The sequence below is a fragment of the Tenrec ecaudatus genome, chromosome 4, assembly GCF_050624435.1.
Source record: "Tenrec ecaudatus isolate mTenEca1 chromosome 4, mTenEca1.hap1, whole genome shotgun sequence".
Lineage (NCBI taxonomy): Eukaryota > Metazoa > Chordata > Mammalia > Afrosoricida > Tenrecidae > Tenrec > Tenrec ecaudatus.
In genome coordinates this window covers 202,074,082-202,094,471 of record NC_134533.1, presented here as the reverse complement: position 1 = coordinate 202,094,471, position 20,390 = coordinate 202,074,082, and the positions used below count along the sequence as shown (strand labels likewise).

Sequence of the window (20,390 nt, the reverse complement as noted above, 5' to 3'; positions counted from 1 at the left end):
GGGAGCTCACCCTAGGGACTGATCTCCGAAAACCAAGAGCATTTGAAGTTCCTACTGAATACCTTGGCTATGTCTAAAGACACTGAGGACCCTGCCATCTGCCTTCACACGGAGGCCCTGGGAAACTCGGGGAAACCAGGAGACACCCGGGTAAGGTGGGCTTTGGCCTCTAGGGGTTCTTCAATCCATCTGCATGGGCAGGAAAACAGAATAGCTATTAAAGCATCCAGCTATCCTCTGCTCACACACCTTCTCCCAGATGGTAAATTTGGCGTTATTACATGTATTAGTGACTAAGAGTTGCAACAGGATTCCATCACCTGGCTCAAGCCCTGACCCAAGCACAAATGCCCCCACCATTTCATCCATGAAATGGGAGCTCCCACACTGGCTCTCAACCCGGATTTGGGAATCCCTGACACATGAAGTTGCCAGGAGGTAGCATCAACTAACTAACAACCATTCGTTTACTGGTAGACCTAAGTCCTAGAAGGACCTTTGGCCATTGTTCTGGAGATGATGCTGACTCCTCAACTGAAGTCACAGCCTATCAAGACTCTAGTTTTGTCCTGTGCTTTCTCATCTGGTGCTGTGGCCTCTGGAGCCCTCACCCTTTAGTGCTGGCTTTGTGGCCCAAGTAGGAACACTGAGGTAATAGTCTTGTTGGTCTCAGGGACTCTGAGTAGAACAGCAGTTCCCATCACACCAGGTGCACATGCATGAGCAAGCACTCTGGTGGGACAGAACTCACTGACCAAACCTCCCACATAGAGCTGATAGGTAGATCAGTTAAGGATAAAGGGAGGGTGTCTCCCCCAAATGCCTGCCAGCGAAAAGCGACTGGCCAGGCTGCATAAAGGGGTGGTGGGGACACTTATGGGGAAATCCAAACCTGGGCCCCACACAATACTGGGCACCAGCAACAGGCCGCACACAATACTGCGCACCAGCGACGTGACGTCCATAGGTATATCTGAATTTAGCCACTAAAACTGAGCATATGCAGACTAAGGCCACCTGGGCACCCCATGAAGATCAGCTTTCAGAAGATCAACTTTCACAGGTACACCGGAACTCAGCCAATAAAGATCGACTAGTACCACCAACCATGCTCCCTCAAGGAATGTAAGAGTGGGATAAAGGCAGGGCCCCCAGAGACAGTCCCAGAGACAGTCTCTCCTTGGGGTTTCTGCCCCCAGGGGATATCCCACCTTAGGATCCTGTTCTGGAATTCCCTCCACGTGTTTTTTCCAAGCTCCCGTTAGTTGGCCAGCTTCTGACTCTTGGCTCCACTCCGCCTACCTTGAATGCTTTCCAGAGATCATGTATACTTTTTGAGACTGTGATACTTGAAACTTCCCTTTTCCTCATAGAAATTACTTGGATTTATAAAAGTGCTTCAGCCGAGTAAATTCTTTCAGCGTTGAGAAGCAAGAACCCAGGTAACCCACCCCAGAAACCTAACATAAGCCACAGGCAGTGTGTGCACATGTGCACACCAGCCTGTCATGCCACATGAACACCATTCTTCGGAAAGAAGGATGGCCTCCAGTCCCCAAAGGAGGTACTTGTGCCCTACAGCAAAGGGGCTGGGCTGCTGTCACCGTCTGCCTGGAGAACACTGTCTGTTCTTCAGCCTTCTGGAAAGTGCCTGTAATAAGGTGGACCTTGACAGTGGCTGGGAGAGGACCAGAGAGAAGGTAGATAGGGTAGGTCAAACCCTGCCCAGCAGCCCACCCAGAAGAGGTGCAGCACCAAGTCCCTTCTGGGCCACCAATCCAATGGAGGCCTGGCTGCTGTGAGGTCCTGATTGGGTTCCTCTGCTCCCTAGAAGCCAGTGGGTTTGGAATGGCCTCAGAGACCACCGCCTCCAGGCAGGCCTCCCAGGGGCTCAGCCTACACCACTCCCAGACTTAGGCACAGTTGGGTGGGGGACACAGAATGGGGGGGGGTCCCAAGGGTCAAAGGTCACCAGGGTGGGCCGGGTCCCGGAAGCGGAAACGTGGTGCACTTCCGGCGCGCAGCGGGCGGCCATGTTGGAGCGGCGGAGGCGGCGCAGAGGCGCGTCTTGGGTCCCCGCGGCGGCGCCGGTAGGTTGGGGCCGCGGGCCTAGCCGTGCCGCGGAGTGGCAGTCGGCGGGTCGGCAGGGCGGATGGGCCGGCGAGACTTCCCGGACCCCAGCATTGGCTGGGCCGGCCGAGACACCCCACCCCCACCCCGTGCCCCGCGGCCCCACCCTGGCGCCGCGCGGCCCCCGCTGGGTTGGCACCGCCTGCCCTGTGCATCCCGCAGCCGCTGGGACCCCTGCCACCTGCCGCGGCTCCGGCCTCAGGGACGGAGGCCCCCCCACCCCGAGGGCCCCGCTTGAATGGGGCATCTCCCGCCCCCCATCTTCTGTTAACTTCCCCTGCCAGTCCTTGGGGCAGGTGTAAAGGGAAGTCGGGGACTCAGTTGCAGCCTCCCCGGGCCCCTTTGAAGACCCAGAAGAGCCCCCTCCGGAGGGCCCAGACCAACCTGGGCGGAAGAACCCTGGCCCACCCCTGGAGTAGAGGGAAGGGGGGTGGAGAGCAGGCCTCTCTACAATTCACTACCCTGGGTAACTACATCTCCCCACACGCCCAAACCAAATAAAGAAACTAAAATCACGTGTAAGGATTGTGCTTGGAGATCGGCCTCTGGAGAAGGGAAGTGCCTGGGACACCTGAGGATCCGAGAATGTTTCCAAACAAAGAACCCCAGGGCACTGCCTACTGGGGATTCTGAAGACTTTCTGGGCCCCATTAGAGCTGGGGGAAGATGCTGTGCGGAAGTACCTCCTAGCCCCAGGGACTTGCCCGGTCCCAGCGGATCTTTTAATGCACCTGATGCCTCTGGGGAGCTGCCTCTTGCCTCTGGGAATGTCCAAGTCCAGGGTCAAGCTTTACCATTACTCAGGACTAAGAGAGGAGTGGGACCCCGTTCTAAGGTCTGTACCCCCTCTCTCCATAGTTACAACAGCTCAGACTTCTGCTATCCACTGGACGCACATTTTACTGGGAGCCTTTTGCTTCCCATGATCCCCAAAACGACACCCTTGGCCTGCCCTCCAGGCCACCCCGGCCATCTATCGTCAGTGGCAGCTGCTGCTCCTTGGTGTTCTGTTATCTGTTGGAGGGTCTGGCCCTTTCCATGGGCTTAGTCTCTGTGACTGGGAAATATTCGGCCCTCAGTGGTCCATCTGTGGACTCTGTAGGAAGGTAGCACCTTTGGCGAGCACGATTCCCCTCACTGGAAACAGCAGTTAGAGGAACAGCATTAGGCAGGGTTGACCAGCATTGGAGGTTCTTGCCTGCCATACTGACCCTTGTTTTTTTTAGCTAGATCCCCAGCTAGGATTCCAGCTTCCAGCCATAGCAGAGGGCTTTACTCACATGGGAACTTTTTGTCCCATTTCCCCTCAGCCCTCTCCCACTCCTCACTCATGAACAGCTAACTGTTCTCTCCTGTAGTGACTGTTGCAAGCTGTGCTTTGTGCCACGGTGTATTCCCAAGAACGTGTCAGGATGGTTCTGCCCGCCTGCTAGACTGGGCTTCTTAAAGACCGGGATCGTCACCTGTGTTTACAGGACTCAGTGTGGCACTAGCTTTCTGACCTCAGGAAATACAGAATTGAATTCAAGTGGGACAAGCTTACATCTTTCCAGGAGCCCAGACTGGATAGCTCAAAGGAAGTTATAGGTCTGTGTCCTGAAGGGGCTGCCCATGACCCAAAGGGTCTCCGACTGGCTGGTCCTTGCAGTACTAATAAGTGATGTGCTATAGAGAGTGGGCCCTGGTTGACCTGTCTACCTGCCCTGGCTCCCTATGTAAATGCCAATCTCATTGACTTTTCCTCTTGCCTTGGAGGTGCAGAGCGCTGGTTTGTGGACGCCCGGGCAGATCTGCAGTGCCTAATGCCATGAGCGTGGTGGTGCAGCATGTGGAGGAGAAAGCTGTGCACTCATGGTCGCGCATCTCCACGGCAGGGAAGAAGGCCCTGGAGGAGGCGCTGCTTGTCTTTAACCCCATGAGCCAGGACCTCAGTGCCACGGAGGCCCAGCTCGTGGCCTTCCTCCAGGGCTTGCGGGATGATGGCTTCCAACCCACCATCCTGCGTAGTGGTGATGTCTATGGCTACAGCTCATGCACAGCCAGCCCCCCAAGCCAGACGAAGCTGCAAGCCCGTGCCCCAACGTCAGCCGCAGCGTCACCTCCAGCAAGTGCTCCTCGAACTACCATGCGGCTGCCCGCAGGCCGGGCCACACTACTCCCCATGCAGCTTTCTGGCAGGCTGGCCAAAGCATCCACACCAAGCCTTGCCAAGCATGCTACTACTAACCTACTGCTGAGTTCCCTGAAACAGTCCAATGCTAGCCGGGCCCGGGGCGCAGCCATGGGCTTCCCCGCTCACCTCTATCCCGGCGTCTACCCTGCCATGCGGCTCTCTGTTGTCCTTGAGGCCCTGGTTCCACTCAAGACTCCCATGCCCTGTTTGGGTGCTAAGCACAAAGCTCAGTCATTACAGTTCTCACTTGCAGATTCTCCCTTGAAGCCGAGGAAGGGTCCAGGAAAGGGGTTGGGGAACTCCCTGCTTAAGACCCCCAGAAAGATAAGCAAGGGTCCCAAATGTCAGACTTTCAAACGCCCCAAGGCAGGTCCCCGACGGGGCACCGGTCCCCAGAGTAAGACCTGCAAAGTCACTGGGCCCCTCAGTGGTCTACGAATGAAAGGGGGATCTGCCCTGGGCACCAAGACAGTCCAGGCCAAAGCCACTCAAGCACTGGCCAAAGTTGTTTGTGCCCAGCCCAAGGTGCCCCGGCCACGGCCTAAGACTCCCTCAGCCAAGGTGGCCCAGAAACAGCCCATGGCACCCCAGGCCAAGGTGGCTAAGGCCAGGGCAAAAGCCAAGGCTGCTCAGGCCAGAGCTAAGGCCAAGGCGGCACGGATCAAGGCCAAAGCAGCACGGGCCAAAGCCAAGGTGGCACGAATCAAGGTCAAGGCAGCACGGGCCAAGGCCAAGGTGGCACAGGTCAAGGCCAAGGCGGTAAGGATCAAAACCAAGGCCAGGGTGATGCAGACTCAGCTTGAGAGCAGAGGCAAGCCCAAGGGGTCTGTTCAGGCCCACACTGTACAGAGACGTCAGAGAAGCCCCCCTGAGGCTGTGGGACGGAAGAGGAAAAGGGCCCAGGAGGCAAAGGAGCTGCTTCCCTGTAAGAGAACACATCTTGGGCCCCACTCCCCTAAGGCACGACTTGGTCCTCGCATAGCAAAGCCGCTGAAATTCCGGGCCATCAAGGTTGACCGGTGGTCCTCAGATGATGAGGTGCGACAGCAGGCTCAGCAGATCCTCCGTGTGAACCTGTCTCCAGTGATACAGCTCCAGCCACTGCTGCTGCCTTCGGCACCCTGAGTCCCTCACCCAGCAATGTTTGGGGAGACTTGAGTTCTGCTGCCAAGGAATCCACAACCCTGAGGACTCCTGGGTACCTCGTCAGGGCCCTGGCGGCCAGTGGTGTCCTTGCAGAGACTGGTGGATGTGGGTGGGGCGGGTGGGAAGGGTAGTCTCATGGCGCAATGCACTGTGACTTGTTCCTCTTCAAGTTGTACGTCTACTGTTCCATCGATCATGTTTTTATACCTTTCCACTGCTTGGTCTCCCTGTCTGCCCTTCTCATGCACTCACGTGTGTGTGCGTGTGTTGTGTGTATAGGTACATGTGTGCACATGGCTACAGGCAGGTCAGCTTGAGCAGAGTTAGAAAAGGGGCTCCAGTAATATGTGCCTCCTAGCCTGGTCTGCGATGTGCGCAATGGGATTGTGTAGGAGAGACAGCCCCCAAGCCCCTCTGGAAAGGTGGGGGACAACTTGGATGCACCACCCTGGCCTCTGGGGGGCTGGGGCAGCCATTGAAAACAAGGGCAGAGCCACTCACTCCCCGAAATTGGAATCCAAGATAGGCTCTGGGTGCCTGCAAACAGCCCCGTAGATAGCTGCTGTTTGGCCAGCAGGGTTCTAGGCCAGGGGCAGGGGACTTTGTGGCACTGTTCCCCAGGGTCCAGGAGACAGCCTGGCCTTCCAGCTACCTCTGGCTGCAACATTGAGGCCTTGGCCCAGGCTAATCTGGGGCTTGGGAACAGGCTGAGATGTCTCTGCTTCTGCCTCTGCCTCTCCTGGGCCTCACAGGAGAGGGACCAGCCTCCCTCCATCCCCTTCTTAGATTAGCCAGGAACTTGACGGAGCCTGCCCCCACTGACCAAGGAGCAGGTGGCTTTCAGCGTCTGCCTCCTTCCATCAGCAGTGCCCCCTGCCTGTGTGCCATATGCTTTGTTTTGCCACCCAGCTTCAGCAGGGCCCTCAGACAGATCTGCGGAGCGTGACTTTTCCTGCTTTGTGGAGGGCCCTGGGCTTTGGGCCCTGAATGGAATTATTCCTCGCCCCGCCCATCTGTCAGCCCTTCCCAGGCTGAATGGTGGTAGCTGGGCTGGACGGAGAGGGGGACGTTCCCCAGAGCCACTTGGAAACAGAAGCCTTTCAGGGCCTGGTGAGAGCATCATTTGAATGAGAAAAGCGTCCTTTCTGCCTGTCGGGTTCACTTGAACCTGGGCCCCACTAGCTCCAGCAGCCTTGAATACCAGACCTGTGGAAGGGTTCCTTATGCTATTTTGGCCCCTTCCCTTTTCCTCCTGCATTTGGTGGCTACTCTATCCCCACCCCAATCCCTGGATCCCCCAGGCTCCGGGGACAGGCCCTCGTGCCACACTACACTGGGGCCCAGCCATCCTGCTTGTTCCTTTGCCCTGCCGCTCTGCTTCCACCCACAATGTGAGTATCCGGGCTGCCCCAGGGGTTGGACTTAGACAGAAGTAGCCCACTCTATCCTCTTTCTCAGGCCTGATTCCAGTTTCCTGTGCCCAAGATGCCCAGCCAGTGTGGGCCCCATCCTCCCAGTTCTTCTGTTCCTGGCACAGATGGGTGAGGGGTCAGCTTCCATCAGCGCCCCCCCCCCCCACCTGAGAGCCAGCCATAGTGGGGAGGAGAAATATTTTGGGTGGGCTTGGGTGAGGTGGGGTTCTCCCTAGGACATTGCTCAGGCCCTGCTCCCCCAGTCCAGGCTCCCAGGACCATTACACAGGAGGCACCAGACATCCAGCCCCCACCTAGCTGCTCAAGCGGCAGCTGCTACCCGCCCACTGGCAGCCTGGTCATTGGCCGCCACCTCCAGGCCTCCTCTACCTGTGGTCTCCGTGGCCCTGAGCCCTACTGTGTGGTCAGCCACCTGCAGGTGGGGAACTGGATCAGGGTGCTGGAGCTCACCTTTGCGAGCAGGAGTTGTGTGTGTGTGTGTGTGGGTGTCCCGGAAAGGTGCAGTCCTGTGAGGGTTCAGATCACTTCTGGAAAATGGGTGGGGGGGAGGTAAGGGGCAGCTGTGGTGAAATTTGGGGTAGGGGCTAGTTTCCCACCTCCTGCTCAGCCAGTCTATGTGGGCCCTCCCCCAGGACTCTGAGAGTTGCTTCTTCTGTGACTCCTGGACCCAGCAGGGCCATGGCATTGAGAATGTGGTCTCCCGAACCGGCCTGGACGGCTTGAAGAGTTGGTGGCAGGCGGAGAGTGGTGAGGGTCCAGCGAAGCCCTAGGTGCGGGCCTGGGGTCGGGACATGGTCCATCTGATCAGTCCTTAATGCACAGGTGTCGAGAATGTCTCCATCCAGCTGGACCTCGAGGGAGCCTTCTCCTTCACCCACCTCATCTTGACCTTCAAGGTGACCTAGCGCCCCACCCTGAAGGCTTGGGACACAAGCTCCAACCCGATGGCCGCCCTACCCCATGGTCACCAGTGGTCCCTGCCCCTGTCCCCAGACATTCCGCCCGGCGGCTCTGCTTCTAGAGCGCTCCGCGGACCATGGCCGCTCCTGGCGTGTCTATCGATACTTTGCCCACAACTGCACAGACCTCTTCCCTGGGATCCCTCTTGCCCCTGGCCACAGGGTCACTGACCTCGTCTGTGACCAGCGCTACTCAGACATCGAGCCGTCCACCGAAGGCAAGGTTAGGTCAGCGGGTGTGTGGGGGGGTGATGGGGGTGGGGGTGGAGGGGGTGGTCAGTGAGGCCCTAGGATAAAGTTAAGAGTCTTAGGCCCACTGTTTCCTCTCAGGTCATTTTCAAAGTTCTGGACCCAGCCATTCCGGTGGAGGACCCAAACAGTCCTGAGGTTCAGGGTAATAATCCTCCACGGCCGGGTGGATACCCTTTGCATGCCAGTGAGCCAGACACTCAGTGGGAGAGGCAAGCCCCTGCCCAGCAGTGTGCACCGGTGGGGCAGAGTGGGTGGATGAGCACCTCAGTCCTCCCTAGCAGGGTCTCAATAGGGTCCTCCTCTGTGTACTGTCATGACCCACCCTCTCTGCCCCCCCACACCCCTGTGTAAAGGGACTGGCATGGGAAGCAGTCCTTACCTATCCTAGATCTGTGGGACCCCTTCTCAGCACCCCTCACTGTCTCTCACAGTTTCCCCTTTGAAGGACTCCTGGTCCTAGCACCACCCCTCTCCACTACACCTCCTGCAGACCTCCTGAGGTGCCCATCTCTGTTGGTGCCCTTTGTTGCTGCAGCTGCCTCTAGGTGGCACCAAGGTGTCTTTGGATCAGACCCCTTCCCTGAAAAGCAGATGTCTCTTCTTAGTAGAAAAAAGAACTAAACTCACTGCCATCGAGTCAATTCTGACTTGTAGTGACCTTATAGGACAGTATAGGACTGCCCCTGTGGGTTTCCGAGGCTGTGACTCTTTATGGGAATAGAAAGCCTCGTGTCTCTCCCATGGAGTGGCTGGTGGTTTTGAACTACAGACCTCGTGATTAGCAGCCCAACAAATAACCACAACGCCACCAGGGCTCAGATCTTAGTAAATACAGGCAAGAGTCACATAACACAGCAGGGTAGCCCAGAGCCAGGCCCAGAGAGAGTCATAGGACCAATCCCAAATGAACTGTATCCTTGCATCTGCTGGGCCTTTGTCACACACCCTAACTACTGGGCACGAGCGGCTGCACAGCCGAGGCCTCCACGTCTCCCTCAGGCAGCTGCTGCAGCTGCTGCCACTCTGGAGAGAAGAGGCCTGGCAGAGAAGCAATGAGGAGGTTGTCTTACCAGAGCTCAGTAACTCATGGGCTGTGCAGGAAAGAGGAATGCTAGGCCCATCCCTTGAGCCACAGGTCCATTTAATAAGTACCCACTGGGCCCTGCCCTGGGCTGGTCATCCTCTGGGCAGTGCCCCATGGGGGATGAGATGGGGGTGTGAAACAAGGGTGTTTCTTTTCTTGGAACTGACAGAGAGAAAGACGGCTGTAAACCTTATGCCTTTCAGCTAGCTCGATGATGAGCTGGAGTCCAGGTAGGATGACAGACAGGGGAAGATCCTCTACTGCTTTGGGAAAGCAGGTCTGAGGTACTTGGAGACACCAGATGGGGGTACTCAGGAAGTAGCAGGACATGCAGGTCTTAGCCCAGTGCCGAGACTGGCAAAGGAGACGGGATTCTCGCTGTGGATGAAGGCTCTGGTCATCCTGCACGGGTGCCCCTAGGTCATCTGGGAGCCCACAGTATGGGTGCTAGTAGTGGCCAGGATGGGGTGGAGAGTTCCCCCTGTTCCCCCAATCCATCCCCCAGTCTCCCCTGCCCCATCGGAGGAAATATGAGGACCAAAGCACCTGAGGTCTGACTGTGTCCCCAGAACTGCTACGTGTGACCAATCTCCGGGTAAACTTCTCCAAACTGCACACACTGGGTGACAGGCCCTTGGGAGGCCTCAAGGGACACCCTTTCTACTACTATGCCATCTACGAGCTTGTGGCCCAGGGCAGCTGCTTGTGCCATGGCCACGCCTCTGAGTGCAGGCCTGCACCAGGGGCCCCGGTCAGCGTGGAAGGCATGGTGAGAACTGCGGAGGGGCATCTCATGGGCTGGGGGCTGGCAGGGGGGGCAGGCCGGAGGACTGGGGCAGACATACCCTATCTTCCTCTCTGTCAGGTACATGGCTTCTGCCTATGCCGCCACCACACGGCCGGTGCCAATTGTGAGCGCTGTCAGGACCTGCACCAAGACCAGCCGTGGCGTGCTGCTGAGCCCGGGCAGCCCCATGCTTGCCAGGGTAAGTGCTGTGTCTTCTGCCTGGCCACGCCTGTCATGTGTCCGCCGGCCACATACCCGCCTCCTGTCTGCCCAGAATGCGAGTGCCATGGCCACGCTCACAGCTGCCACTTTGACATGGCCCTGTACCTGGGTTCCGGCAACGTGAGCGGAGGTGTGTGCAATGCGTGCCAGCACAACACGGCCGGGCGCCACTGTCACCTCTGCCAGCCCTTCTTCCACCGCGATTCCCAGGAGGACCCCCGCTCTCCTCGCTCCTGCAGACGTGAGTCCTGGATGCCCCAAACCCAGCTCCACTCACGATCCTTCAGCTCCATGCTGACCTCCGACAAGACTTGGTTCTCACCTCTGACACCCCCACGTCCCCCCAATAGCTTGCGACTGTGACCCCGTGGGTGCTCTGGAAGGAGGCTTGTGCGATACCCACACAGACGAGACCCAAGGCCTTCTCTCTGGGCAATGTCGCTGCAAAGACGGTGTCTGGGGCCCGCGCTGTGACTCCTGTAGGCCGGGTCACTATGGCCTGAGCCCCACTCAGCCAGCGGGCTGCCAGCGTGAGTAGCTCCACTGCCTAATCATGCATATGCATCACCCCACTCACCTCATTAGCACCCTGAGAGCGCTCTGCCTTATAGCCTGCAGGTGTGACCCCCGGGGCCGAGTTCCTGGAGGCCAAGCCTGTGATCCCTCCAGTGGTGCCTGCCACTGCAAACGCTTTGTCTCTGGACGGGACTGCAGTCGCTGTCTGGTGAGCCTCCACTAAACCCCTGATTTGACCTTGGCTTTGAACACTGAGCTTCTAGGACCTGATGATTATAAAGCAACAGTCAGTTGACTGTATACTGAGCCTTGCTCCCGGGTAGGTACCAAGGCCCTGATATGGGGACCAGAGTCAGTACCGCCGTGGCTGACAGAGCCATCCTATCTCTCAGGAGGCCATTAAATGGGTCACGGCACAGTTACGTGCTGGAGTTAAAGATGTGTCCTTGTGACTATGTTTGGAGTATCCTGGTCCAGTCTGCTACCATTGTCTTGAAGGCTATAAACTCTTGTTTATGAACTCTGTTTAACTCTGGTCGAATTCTCAGCTCCTTCTTGCTTCCTCTCAGCAAAGCTGTGGGAGAGTACACCAGGGTCTCCTCCCCCCCACCCCCTCAGCTGCAGGCAGGCCAAGGGCATTCATACCCTGCCCCCCATGCCTCTCCCTGTTCTCTCCCCTCCCTGAACCCAGCCCTGCATCTGGAGGCAGGCAGGGGCCTATCCTGACTTCATGGCCGGCCCTTCCTACCCATCCACCTATTTTCTCCTATAGCCTGAGTTCTGGGGACTGAGCAGTGACCCCCCAGGCTGCCGGCCCTGCGACTGTGACTTTGGGGGTGCCTACAGCAACAGGTACAGAGCACGGCCTGAGGGTCAGAATTCAAGAGGTGGCCTGGCCCCTCATGTGTCTCCCCACCCCCTGACCCCCTACCCCGTTTGTGTAGGTGTTCTGCAAGGGAGGGCCTCTGTCAGTGCCGCCCGCACCTCCGAGGCCGCCGCTGCCATGAACTCCAGTCCGGACACTTCTGTGCCACCCTGGACCAGGCCCTGACAGAGGCCGAGTTTGGCGAGCCCCTTCAGCCCACTGACCCTCGGCTGCCCGTGTGTGCTGGAAGGCCAGGGGCGAGATGAAAGCAAGACTGAGGCCTTGGGACCCTGAGGAGGGAGGGAGCGTCTTGGGTGGGGCGAGAGCCATATGCAGAAGACAGAGCACCTTATGGGAGAGGAGCTGGGTGGGGCTGGGAAGGTTCATGGGCATCATCATGGTTAGGGGGTTGGCGTCTTGGATAGAGCCCATATTTCCAGGGTAGGGTGGGAGAGGACAGTGCCAGGATGCTGGAGAGCACTGATAGTCCACGTGTCCCACCCCTCTAGGGACCCTCCTGGCCCACTCCTCCCCACTGCTCACAAGCCCCAGGCCCTTCTGCTGGCCGGCTTCAGCTCCAGCTACGCAGACAGCGTGACCCTCAGTGTGTCCTCCACCCTGCCTGGCAAGCCCGTCGCAGCCGACAGCTGCCCAAGGTGAGAAGTCTGAGGCCCAAAGTGTGTGGGGGTGGGGTGGGGTGGGGAGTGTCACCGGTTATTAAAGGATCTTAGAGGGGATGAGGGCCCAAGCCCTGAAGGCCATAGGTCTTGGGTATGGGACTCTGTGTCTCACACTGCAGGTCCCAGCAGAGCCCCTGCCGTGGCACCAGGTGGCCAACCATGCATGGGGTAACGGCTTGAAATTTGCACGTGTGGTTGATGGAGCTGGCCTCTTCCTACTGGCACCTGCAGTGCCCCGGGCCCTGGAGTATGACATTATCCTACGCTATGAGACCCAAGTCAGTGGAATGGGTGCCATGTGGGCGGACGGGTGGTGCTGGGTGGCAGATAGAGGCAAATGCTGGTCTATTGACACCTGACCCTTGACTCCAGGCACCTGGAGACTGGCAGGCACTGGTCAGTGTCCGTGCCCAGTCCTTGCCCAGCAGCACCCGCTGTGGCCGTGCACTACCCTCAGAGCAACTGTCTCAGGCTGCCCTGCCCCATGCACACAGGTAGGCAGGACCCTGGAACCCCAACCCCTAGATCGTATTCAGCTGGCAGCCCATTGGAAACAATCCTAAGACTACATGGGACAATGACAGGGTGGGATGTTGGCATGTCCTAGAGACAGCCCACTGGTTAAAATCGGGGCACTGTGTGGTCGTTCTCCATTGGCTGCATCCTGAAACAGTTGGATTCAATAACCCCACAGTGGAAATGCAGCATCACGGGGACCCAACCCCATCTTCTTTCCGCAACCACCTCCCTGCTCCCCATAGGGCTGTGGCTCTCTCCCGGCCTTTCTGCTTTGAACCCGGAACGCGCTATTCCTTGACGCTTCGACTGTGGCAGACCAAGGGTGTATGGGGACCAGAAAGGGGTGCCATCCTTCTGGATTCTGTGAGGTTCTAGGGGCTCCATCTTACATCTTGGGGAGACATGGAGGAGACACACGTGGGGGCCTTGGGGCTGGAGGCAGGGGATCACAGAGGTCTAGGGTTCGCCCAAGAGGATTGAGGTCGTCTGTGAGCATGGGGGGAGAAGCAGCACAGGCAAAGGATGGGAGCACAGGAGAGGTAGGGCCAGAGTTCACATGGGCAGAGGGGGGTCTTCAGGAGGCAGCCATGCGAAGGTCGCAGTAGGGAAGAGACGAGGGGATGATGGCTCTCTGGGAGGGGGCCCTAATGGAAGCTGCTATCATGATGATGAGGGACAAGTGGCATTGCATGGGAGCAGTTGGAGTCATTGAAGCAGGTGTGGGGGTGTGGGCTCACTGCCTCCACTCTGCTGTTCCCCACCCCTCCCACCAGCTTGTTCTCCTGCCTCGGGTGGAGGAGTTACCAGGGCTGCGGTCAGTGGACCCGGGGGCCGCCCAGCGCCTGCAGGAGCTTCACCAGGGAGGCTGCTTGGAGGCAGCAAGGACGGGTCCGCCCAGCACCGTGCCTGCGGCCTGTGCCCACCTGGTCTGCAGCATCTCGGCCCTGCTACACGGGGGTGGCCTCGGTGAGCATGCACCCCTCACTGAGGGTACCCTGGGCATGAAATGCAAGCGCATCATGACGTTCATCCGACCTCGCTCTCTCCTGCCAGCATGTGAGTGCCACCCTCAGGGATCATTGAGCACTGAGTGTGCCCTGCTGGGTGGACAGTGTCCCTGCCGTCCCCATGTCATTGGTCGTACCTGTGACCGCTGTGAGCCTGGGACATATGGCTTCGGGCCTACTGGCTGCAGTGGTAAGCCTTCAGGGGCAGTGGGCAGGTGGGTGGAGTCAGACATCTCTTTTCCCTCATGGCTCGATCACCCTGACACTCCTCAGAGTGCCACTGCCATGCCGAAGGTGCCACCAGTACCACCTGCAACCCTCTGAGTGGGCAGTGCACATGCCGGACAGGCCTTGCTGGTCGCCGCTGTGACCGCTGCCGCCCTGGCCGGTGGGGGTTCCCACGGTGCCAGCCCTGTGCCTGCAATGGGCATGCTGAGCTGTGCCACCCATTGACGGGTGTCTGCCAGGCCTGCCAGGGGGCCACCACAGGTCGACACTGTGAGCGGTAAGCACTGCCACGGGAAGGGTTGGGCAGGAGCTGTGAGTGCAGAGCAGACCGGACCCTACCCCACCTGCTCCTGCCCTCAGGTGCCTGGATGGCTACTACGGAGACCCTGTCCTGGGCTCAGGCCAGCAGTGCCGGCCCTGCCCCTGTCCTGGGTATCCTGCCTCTGGCCTCTATTACGGTAGCTCCTGCCACGTGGACAGTGTGAGCGGGCGTGTCCTGTGCCTCTGTGCGCCTGGCTATGCAGGTGAGCAGCTGGCTGTCTGTGGCAGCCCCCATGGCTCTGGTCACTTGTTTATAGCCTGCCAGGGAGGGTCATGGGGTCAGTCTTTGTCAATGCTGCCTGTTTGCTGGACAGCAGCAAGCTGGGGGATTCCATGCTGGGAGGGGAAGGTCAAACGGAGGCGGGGCTTCCTAGCGTGGCCTGCCAGGCAGCTCCCAAACACCCACTCCTCTTTAGGTTCCCGCTGCGACCGATGTTCCCCTGGCTACTTTGGGCACCCTTGGCCAGAAGGGGACCCCAGAAGGAGTCCGTGCCGGCCCTGCCAGTGCAACAACAACATTGACCCCCGGGACCCTGCTGCCTGTGACCCCCACAGTGGGCATTGCCAGCGCTGTCTGCACCAAAGCCATGGCCCTGGCTGTGCCCACTGCAGGCCTGGCTTCCATGGCAGTGCCCTGCGCCCGGGGGGCTGCCAGCGTGAGTGGGGGGAAGGGGGAGGTGAAAAGAAGACTCTTGGGTGGGTGGGTGGTAGATGCTCCCCTTCACAGACCCCTGCCAAGCCCTCCCTCCCCTCAGGCTGCAGCTGCGACTCCCGGGGCACTGTCCCCACACGGTGCCCAGCTGGGGCCGAAGCTTGCTTCTGCAACCAGGCCAGCGGCCAGTGTCTCTGCCGCCCCCACACCTTGGGGCGGGACTGCAACCGCTGCGCCCCCCTTTTCTGGAACCTGGGGGGCTTCCGGGGCTGTGAGCCCTGTGGCTGCCATCCCCAGCATGCTCTGCGGCTGCTGTGTCACCCAGTGAGTTCACTCTCGTAGTACATGGCACTTGACTGTGGCCAGGTGTGAGTGAATGTGTGCACGCCTGTGACAAGGTGTGTCTGCCTTGTGGCTGGTGGGAGTGTCCATGGATGCCAGTCCACAGCCCAGTGCTCCTGCTCTCCATGTGAGTGATGTGAGGTGAGCAGGTGGTGGCAGAGCCTGAGAGAGCCCGGCTGTGCAACTGCCTGTGCCTGAGGCCGTGTGCGTCAGTGTGGCAGTGTGTGTGTGTGTGTGTGTGTGTGTGTGTGTGTGTGTGTGTGTGTGTGAATCACTCACTGGGCGCGTGTGTGTCCTGGCCAGGGGAGTGAGCAGTGCAGGGCTTGGGGCTGGGGACGAGGCTGAGCAGCAGCAAGGGACAGACACACAAAGGCAGCGTTTCCCGGAGATAGTCAGGCACTGGGGCCTAAAGCGTGTTTTTCATCCTTGACAAGGAGGAGGTTGGGCATCAGATGCAGGGTGTGGGGGCGGGCGGCAGGGAGCGAGGGCTTGGGAGACAGTAGGGTATGAGGAGGCTCAGGCTGCAGAGAAACAAAGGGCAGCAGGGCAGGAGACAACATTCACTCTGGCAGTTGTGGGCTGGCCTTGAGCAAGGTGGGAAGTGGTCAAGAGAACCCTTCACGAGGGACACCCTTCACGAGCAGAGTGGGTGCCACCTGGGGTCTGAGAGTGCTAGAGAAGATGGGGGGGGCATGCAGGCTGCCTGATAGGCCCTGATACAGGCCTTTGCTCTCTTCCCCCAGGTCACAGGCCAGTGCCCCTGCCGGGCAGGATTTGGGGGCCGTACATGCTCTCAGTGTGAGAAAGGCTATTGGGGTGACCCAGAGAAGGAGTGCAGAGGTAAGAGGGCACTCGTGCAGTCCACCGGCAGAGGTGAGGCTATCTGGTAGGGGGAGTAGCAGCAAAGCAACTGGGGTTTTCCCAACTTTGCCAAAATGCGAATGAAAACAGCTGTGGGGAAACGGCATAGGCAAGGCCAGGGATACCCCAAGAGAGGACCCCTGTGGACAGCTCCTTTCTGCCCCCGCCTGCCAACCCTGGCCCTGGCTGACCCCTGGTCAGGCAGGAGAGACTCCGGATCCCTGCAGAGGCTGCCTTGCTAGCACAGCCTTCTGGGCCAGTGCTCTCACAGGGGGTGGAAGTGGGGTGAGGGGCTGGGGGATGTCCTCATCCTTCTGCCACCACAAGGCCAGCCTGTCCTGACCCTCTCTCGCTGCAGCCTGTGCCTGTGACCCTCGGGGCTCTGTCTCACCCAGATGTGACCCGCGCATGGGCGCCTGCCTCTGCAGAGATGGCATCTCAGGGCTGAGGTGCCAGGTGTGTGCCCGTGGCTCCAGGGGAAGCTTCCCACATTGCACACCCTGCCATGCCTGCTTCACCCCCTGGGACCAGTGCCTGGCTCAGCTCCGGCAGCAAATGGAAGCCATGGCCCAGGAAGTGGCGGCCCTGTGGCAGGGGCTGCCTGCCGGGGGACTCGGGGCCCGTGGGGGGCTTCTGCAAGCCTTGGAGACAGCACTACACCAGACACAGGCACTTGTGGAGACCCCCTCATCGTCTGTGGGGACCATGCAGAAACTGATCAAGTGGACAGCTGGACTCAGGCAAGGGGTCTGCCTTCAGCAGGGAGGGAGGCTCCAACTAGCTTCCCCAGATCGGGAACTCAGAGGGTCGTCGGGTATCCTGAGTCCTGGTCTGGAAGTCAGGTGGATTTCCTTGAGGGAACTGCCACAGAGCAATGGGCATCTCTGAGTAGGCTGATGCCCCATCCCGGTTCCCCCTAGGAGGGATGTGACTACATTGACCCAAACACTGAAGGCCACGGAACAGACTGTGGCTGACAGCAGACTACGGGTTCGCGGACAGCGTGAGCGCCTGGAAGCATTATCCTGGGAGCTAGATTGTGTCAAAGGCTTGTCAAGGGCCAAAGGGGCCCTAGGAACCCAAGGTGAGACCACATGGGCAGATGGGTTGCTGGCAGGTGAGGTCCGGCACAAGAGGAAGGGTGTGTGTATCTGGGGGGAGGGGGGCATAGAGCTGATCGCCTGCCCTATTATGTGGAACCAGGACCCTGTCCTACACCAGCTTGTCCCATGCTTCGCAGATGCAGATGCCGCGGCCCTGCTTTCTCAGGAGGCCATGCTCAGAGCCCAGGCTGTGGCCGCATTTGGAGATCCAGACAGTATCCTGGTGCAGGCCCAGCAGACCCGGCAGTGGATGGAGCAGCTGCTTGGGGGGACAGGCCAGCCCACAAGGGCAACTCTGTGGGGGCTGAAGCTGAAGGGGCTGGTCAGCCTAGTCCAGATGCTGCAGCTGCAGCTGCTGGGACTCTCTGTCAGAGCTGGAGTGGTGGGTGGGGACACACAGCCCTGTTGGGGGTGGGGGAGTATGATCAAGGTGAAAACTCTTATAGGGGACATCACCCTGGTGTAAGGGACCAGGGCCTCTGGGACAAGCATCTCTCATTGGATCCTCATCTTGCTCACAGGAATGCAGGGGTCGAGGACCTGGGCTGGCCTGTGTTCTTACAGCCTGTGGGTTTCCCCCCTGCCCTGGGACCCTGCCCACTGCCCAGTGGGCTCTGGTTGCTTCCCATAACTCCTCCCATAGCCTGGACACAGCAGTCATCACCTTGGAGCAGCGGCAGCAAGTGGTACAGAGTCCTGGAGGCTGTGGGTGGGAGCAGTGGGCCAAATAACAGGGAACCATAGTGTGGTCATAGGACGGCAGGAGGCACGTTCCACAGGGGACCCTTTTCCTACCAGCTTCAGCAAATCCAGGCTACAGCAAGCTCCTTGGAGATGCAGGCCCGGGAGACATGGCATCGTGCACGGGGGCCTTGGGGTGTGACTGCTACGGCTCGTGTGCAAGCAGATGTGCAGACCATCCAGCGCTTCCTCATGGGTACACCTCCATTCGTTCCATTTCCCTTAGTGGCTTGAGGCCAGGGACCGGGGCATCCAGGACACTGCCACAGAACTCCTTCCAGAAGGGGCTGACCAGGGGGTGGAGAGGAGGGGCAGGTAGGATCTCTCACGGACTGGTAAAAGTTTAACCAACTGGAAGGGGTTGATGGGGAACTGATTTTTCACACATCTCAATTTCTGTGGTGTAAATAATTCCACCATGGCTGATTTCATGACCAATTTGCAACATTCCCAAACATTTGTAACAAACAATTCCTGAACATTTGTAACGTGGTGTGCCAACCTCCAGAGCACCAGGGGAAGTGTCCTGGACAGTTGGTGAACGGCCTGGCTGGGGGCTGTTGGGTGAGGGGTGAAGGTCCAAGCCCTATCCTCCCCCACACAGATGAAGGTGCAGATGTGACGAGTGTAGAGCTGGTGGCATGGCGAGTGCTGGCAGTGCCTCTCCCTCAAGGCGTGGCAGCAGGCGTTGGCCTCCTGCTGGATCAGATCCAGGGTTACCACCCTTCACCAGACATCGCTGGTCAGGAGTTGCCCCGAGCCAAAGGCATCCTCCATTGGGCACAGCAGACCAGGTGAAGGGCCAGGAGGCTGGAGATGGAGGTGCGTGGGTGGTAGGGAAGGGATACTCAACTGAGCATCTGTGCCCTGCAGAGACAGCACAGCCAAGGCCCACGATCAAGTTCTGGACATTCAGGGGGCACTGGCTGAGGTAGGGAGTCACACAAGAGCTGTGGAACAAGAGCTCCGGGCAGCAAAGCAGACTCTTGGAGGCCTGGAGGCCAGTGTGCAGGAGGTGATACCCTAGCTGAGTTCCTCAGCCCCTTGACCCCTCTTGTTCGATGCCTGTTGTGATCCCATCCCTCCCTGGGACCCCTGACCCACTGTGAAGCCAAGATACTAGCTGCTACCATGTTGCGATCCCTTGCTGACTCTGACCATTGTTCCAGGCAGCAGTGTACCTAAATCAGGTGGTGCTGGGAACAGAGGTGGCCCCTGTCTTGGGACACCTGTCCAGTGCAGCCAAGGCTCTCAAGATGCATTGGGCCCTGAATCAGCAGCAGGCCCAGGAGGCAGATGACCAGGCAGCCCGGGCCATGGGTGTGGCTGGGGACCTGGGCAAGGTGAAGTGGGGAAGTGAAGTAGGTATTTTGGTCTTGGGGACTCCTCTGGAGCAGTGGGAGGTGGTGTGTGGTGTAGGCTGGGCTGAGGCATCATCTCAGTTCCCCAACTGGTTGCCCACCTCCCACCCACCACCCACCCCTGCCCGGGGACCTCAGACCTGGGTGGGGTGGCATGTCATGTCCAGTTCCTGTTCTAGGAGTTGCAGGTCACCTGGTTAGGTGTGGCAGAGTTGCAGGAGGGCACCTATGATCTGGTGGCCACAGTGAAGGAAGCAGGGGAGCGGGTGCAGCGGGCACAGACTGAGGCCCAGGAGTTGCTGAAGCAGGCACGGAGCACCTGGAACCGTTTGGAAGGTGTGTGGAAGGTGTGGCCCTCCTGGGGAGGGGGGCATAGAAACTGGGCAGGCACAGGTCCAGAACTCATGTAAGGGTCAAGGCTGGGGTCAGAGTTCAGAAAGGGGCAGAGTGGGAGGAGGTCAGGTTTTGACTAGAGTCAGAGCCAGGGTCATAAAAAGGCTGAGGACCAGAGTTAGAGGTCAGAGCCAGGGGTCAGAACCCCCTGGCTCAGTCAGCCTGACCCCCAGGCTTGGAGCATCGCCTGGCGAGGAACGAGCAGGCCCTGGGCAAGAAGGTGGCCACTCTGCAGGCCCTGGAGCAGCGAGCTGCAGAACTGCTTGAATACATGCTCCGGAGCGCCAACACCTATGCCACCTGCTGATGACCATCACTGGATGCTAGCCAGGGAACCCTGAGATCACCTGGGTGATCAAAGTCCCACCAGATGAACTCAGGAGCCCCCCCACCCCCACCCCATCTGGAGAGACTAGTGACCTCCTCTGACCTTGAGAAACCAGAAGAGCATGTAACTGGAGTAAGCCAATGAGGCCCTCCGCAGCTGCAGTCCAGGGCGGACCCTTATCACTGAGCTGTTCGGTAAAACCTGAGTCTCCTCTAGCCTTCCTGTTAACTACACCATGCCCAGAGTGGCCTGGCATTCTGATTTCCTATGGGAAAGTAACCCTGAAA

The 20,390-nt window shown here is 59.0% G+C and overlaps 2 protein-coding genes across 4 annotated transcripts; both read left to right on the top strand.

Annotated features, from left to right (window-relative positions):
• Positions 1–2,015: 2,015 nt before the first annotated feature.
• On the top strand, positions 2,016–5,558 carry CCDC71 (coiled-coil domain containing 71). 3 transcript variants are annotated; one of them, XM_075547353.1, is made up of 2 exons: positions 2,016–2,090; positions 3,892–5,558. In XM_075547353.1, the coding sequence occupies exon 2, from the start codon at positions 3,938–3,940 to the stop codon at positions 5,426–5,428; it is 1,491 nt and encodes a 496-aa protein (XP_075403468.1). In that variant the 5' UTR covers positions 2,016–2,090; positions 3,892–3,937; the 3' UTR covers positions 5,429–5,558. The 3 variants fall into 3 exon arrangements, with proteins under 3 accessions (XP_075403468.1, XP_075403469.1, XP_075403467.1); XM_075547354.1 differs by having other exon boundaries at positions 2,031–2,090; positions 3,886–5,558; XM_075547352.1 differs by lacking the exon at positions 2,016–2,090 and adding an exon at positions 2,156–2,965.
• A 1,428-nt stretch (positions 5,559–6,986) lies between these two features.
• On the top strand, positions 6,987–20,082 carry LOC142446170 (laminin subunit beta-2-like). The gene is made up of 29 exons (XM_075547913.1): positions 6,987–6,990; positions 7,125–7,300; positions 7,515–7,629; positions 7,705–7,778; positions 7,876–8,064; positions 8,172–8,235; positions 9,747–9,946; positions 10,043–10,163; positions 10,239–10,427; positions 10,537–10,716; positions 10,798–10,910; positions 11,475–11,554; positions 11,647–11,803; positions 12,367–12,525; positions 13,540–13,732; positions 13,820–13,963; positions 14,047–14,278; positions 14,362–14,525; positions 14,878–14,982; positions 15,078–15,245; positions 16,060–16,114; positions 16,573–16,626; positions 17,098–17,261; positions 17,418–17,666; positions 18,626–18,815; positions 18,895–18,952; positions 19,191–19,382; positions 19,562–19,718; positions 19,949–20,082. Exons 1-29 carry the CDS (start codon positions 6,987–6,989, stop codon positions 20,080–20,082), a joined length of 4,080 nt encoding a protein of 1,359 aa, XP_075404028.1.
• The last annotated feature ends 308 nt before the right edge of the window (positions 20,083–20,390 follow it).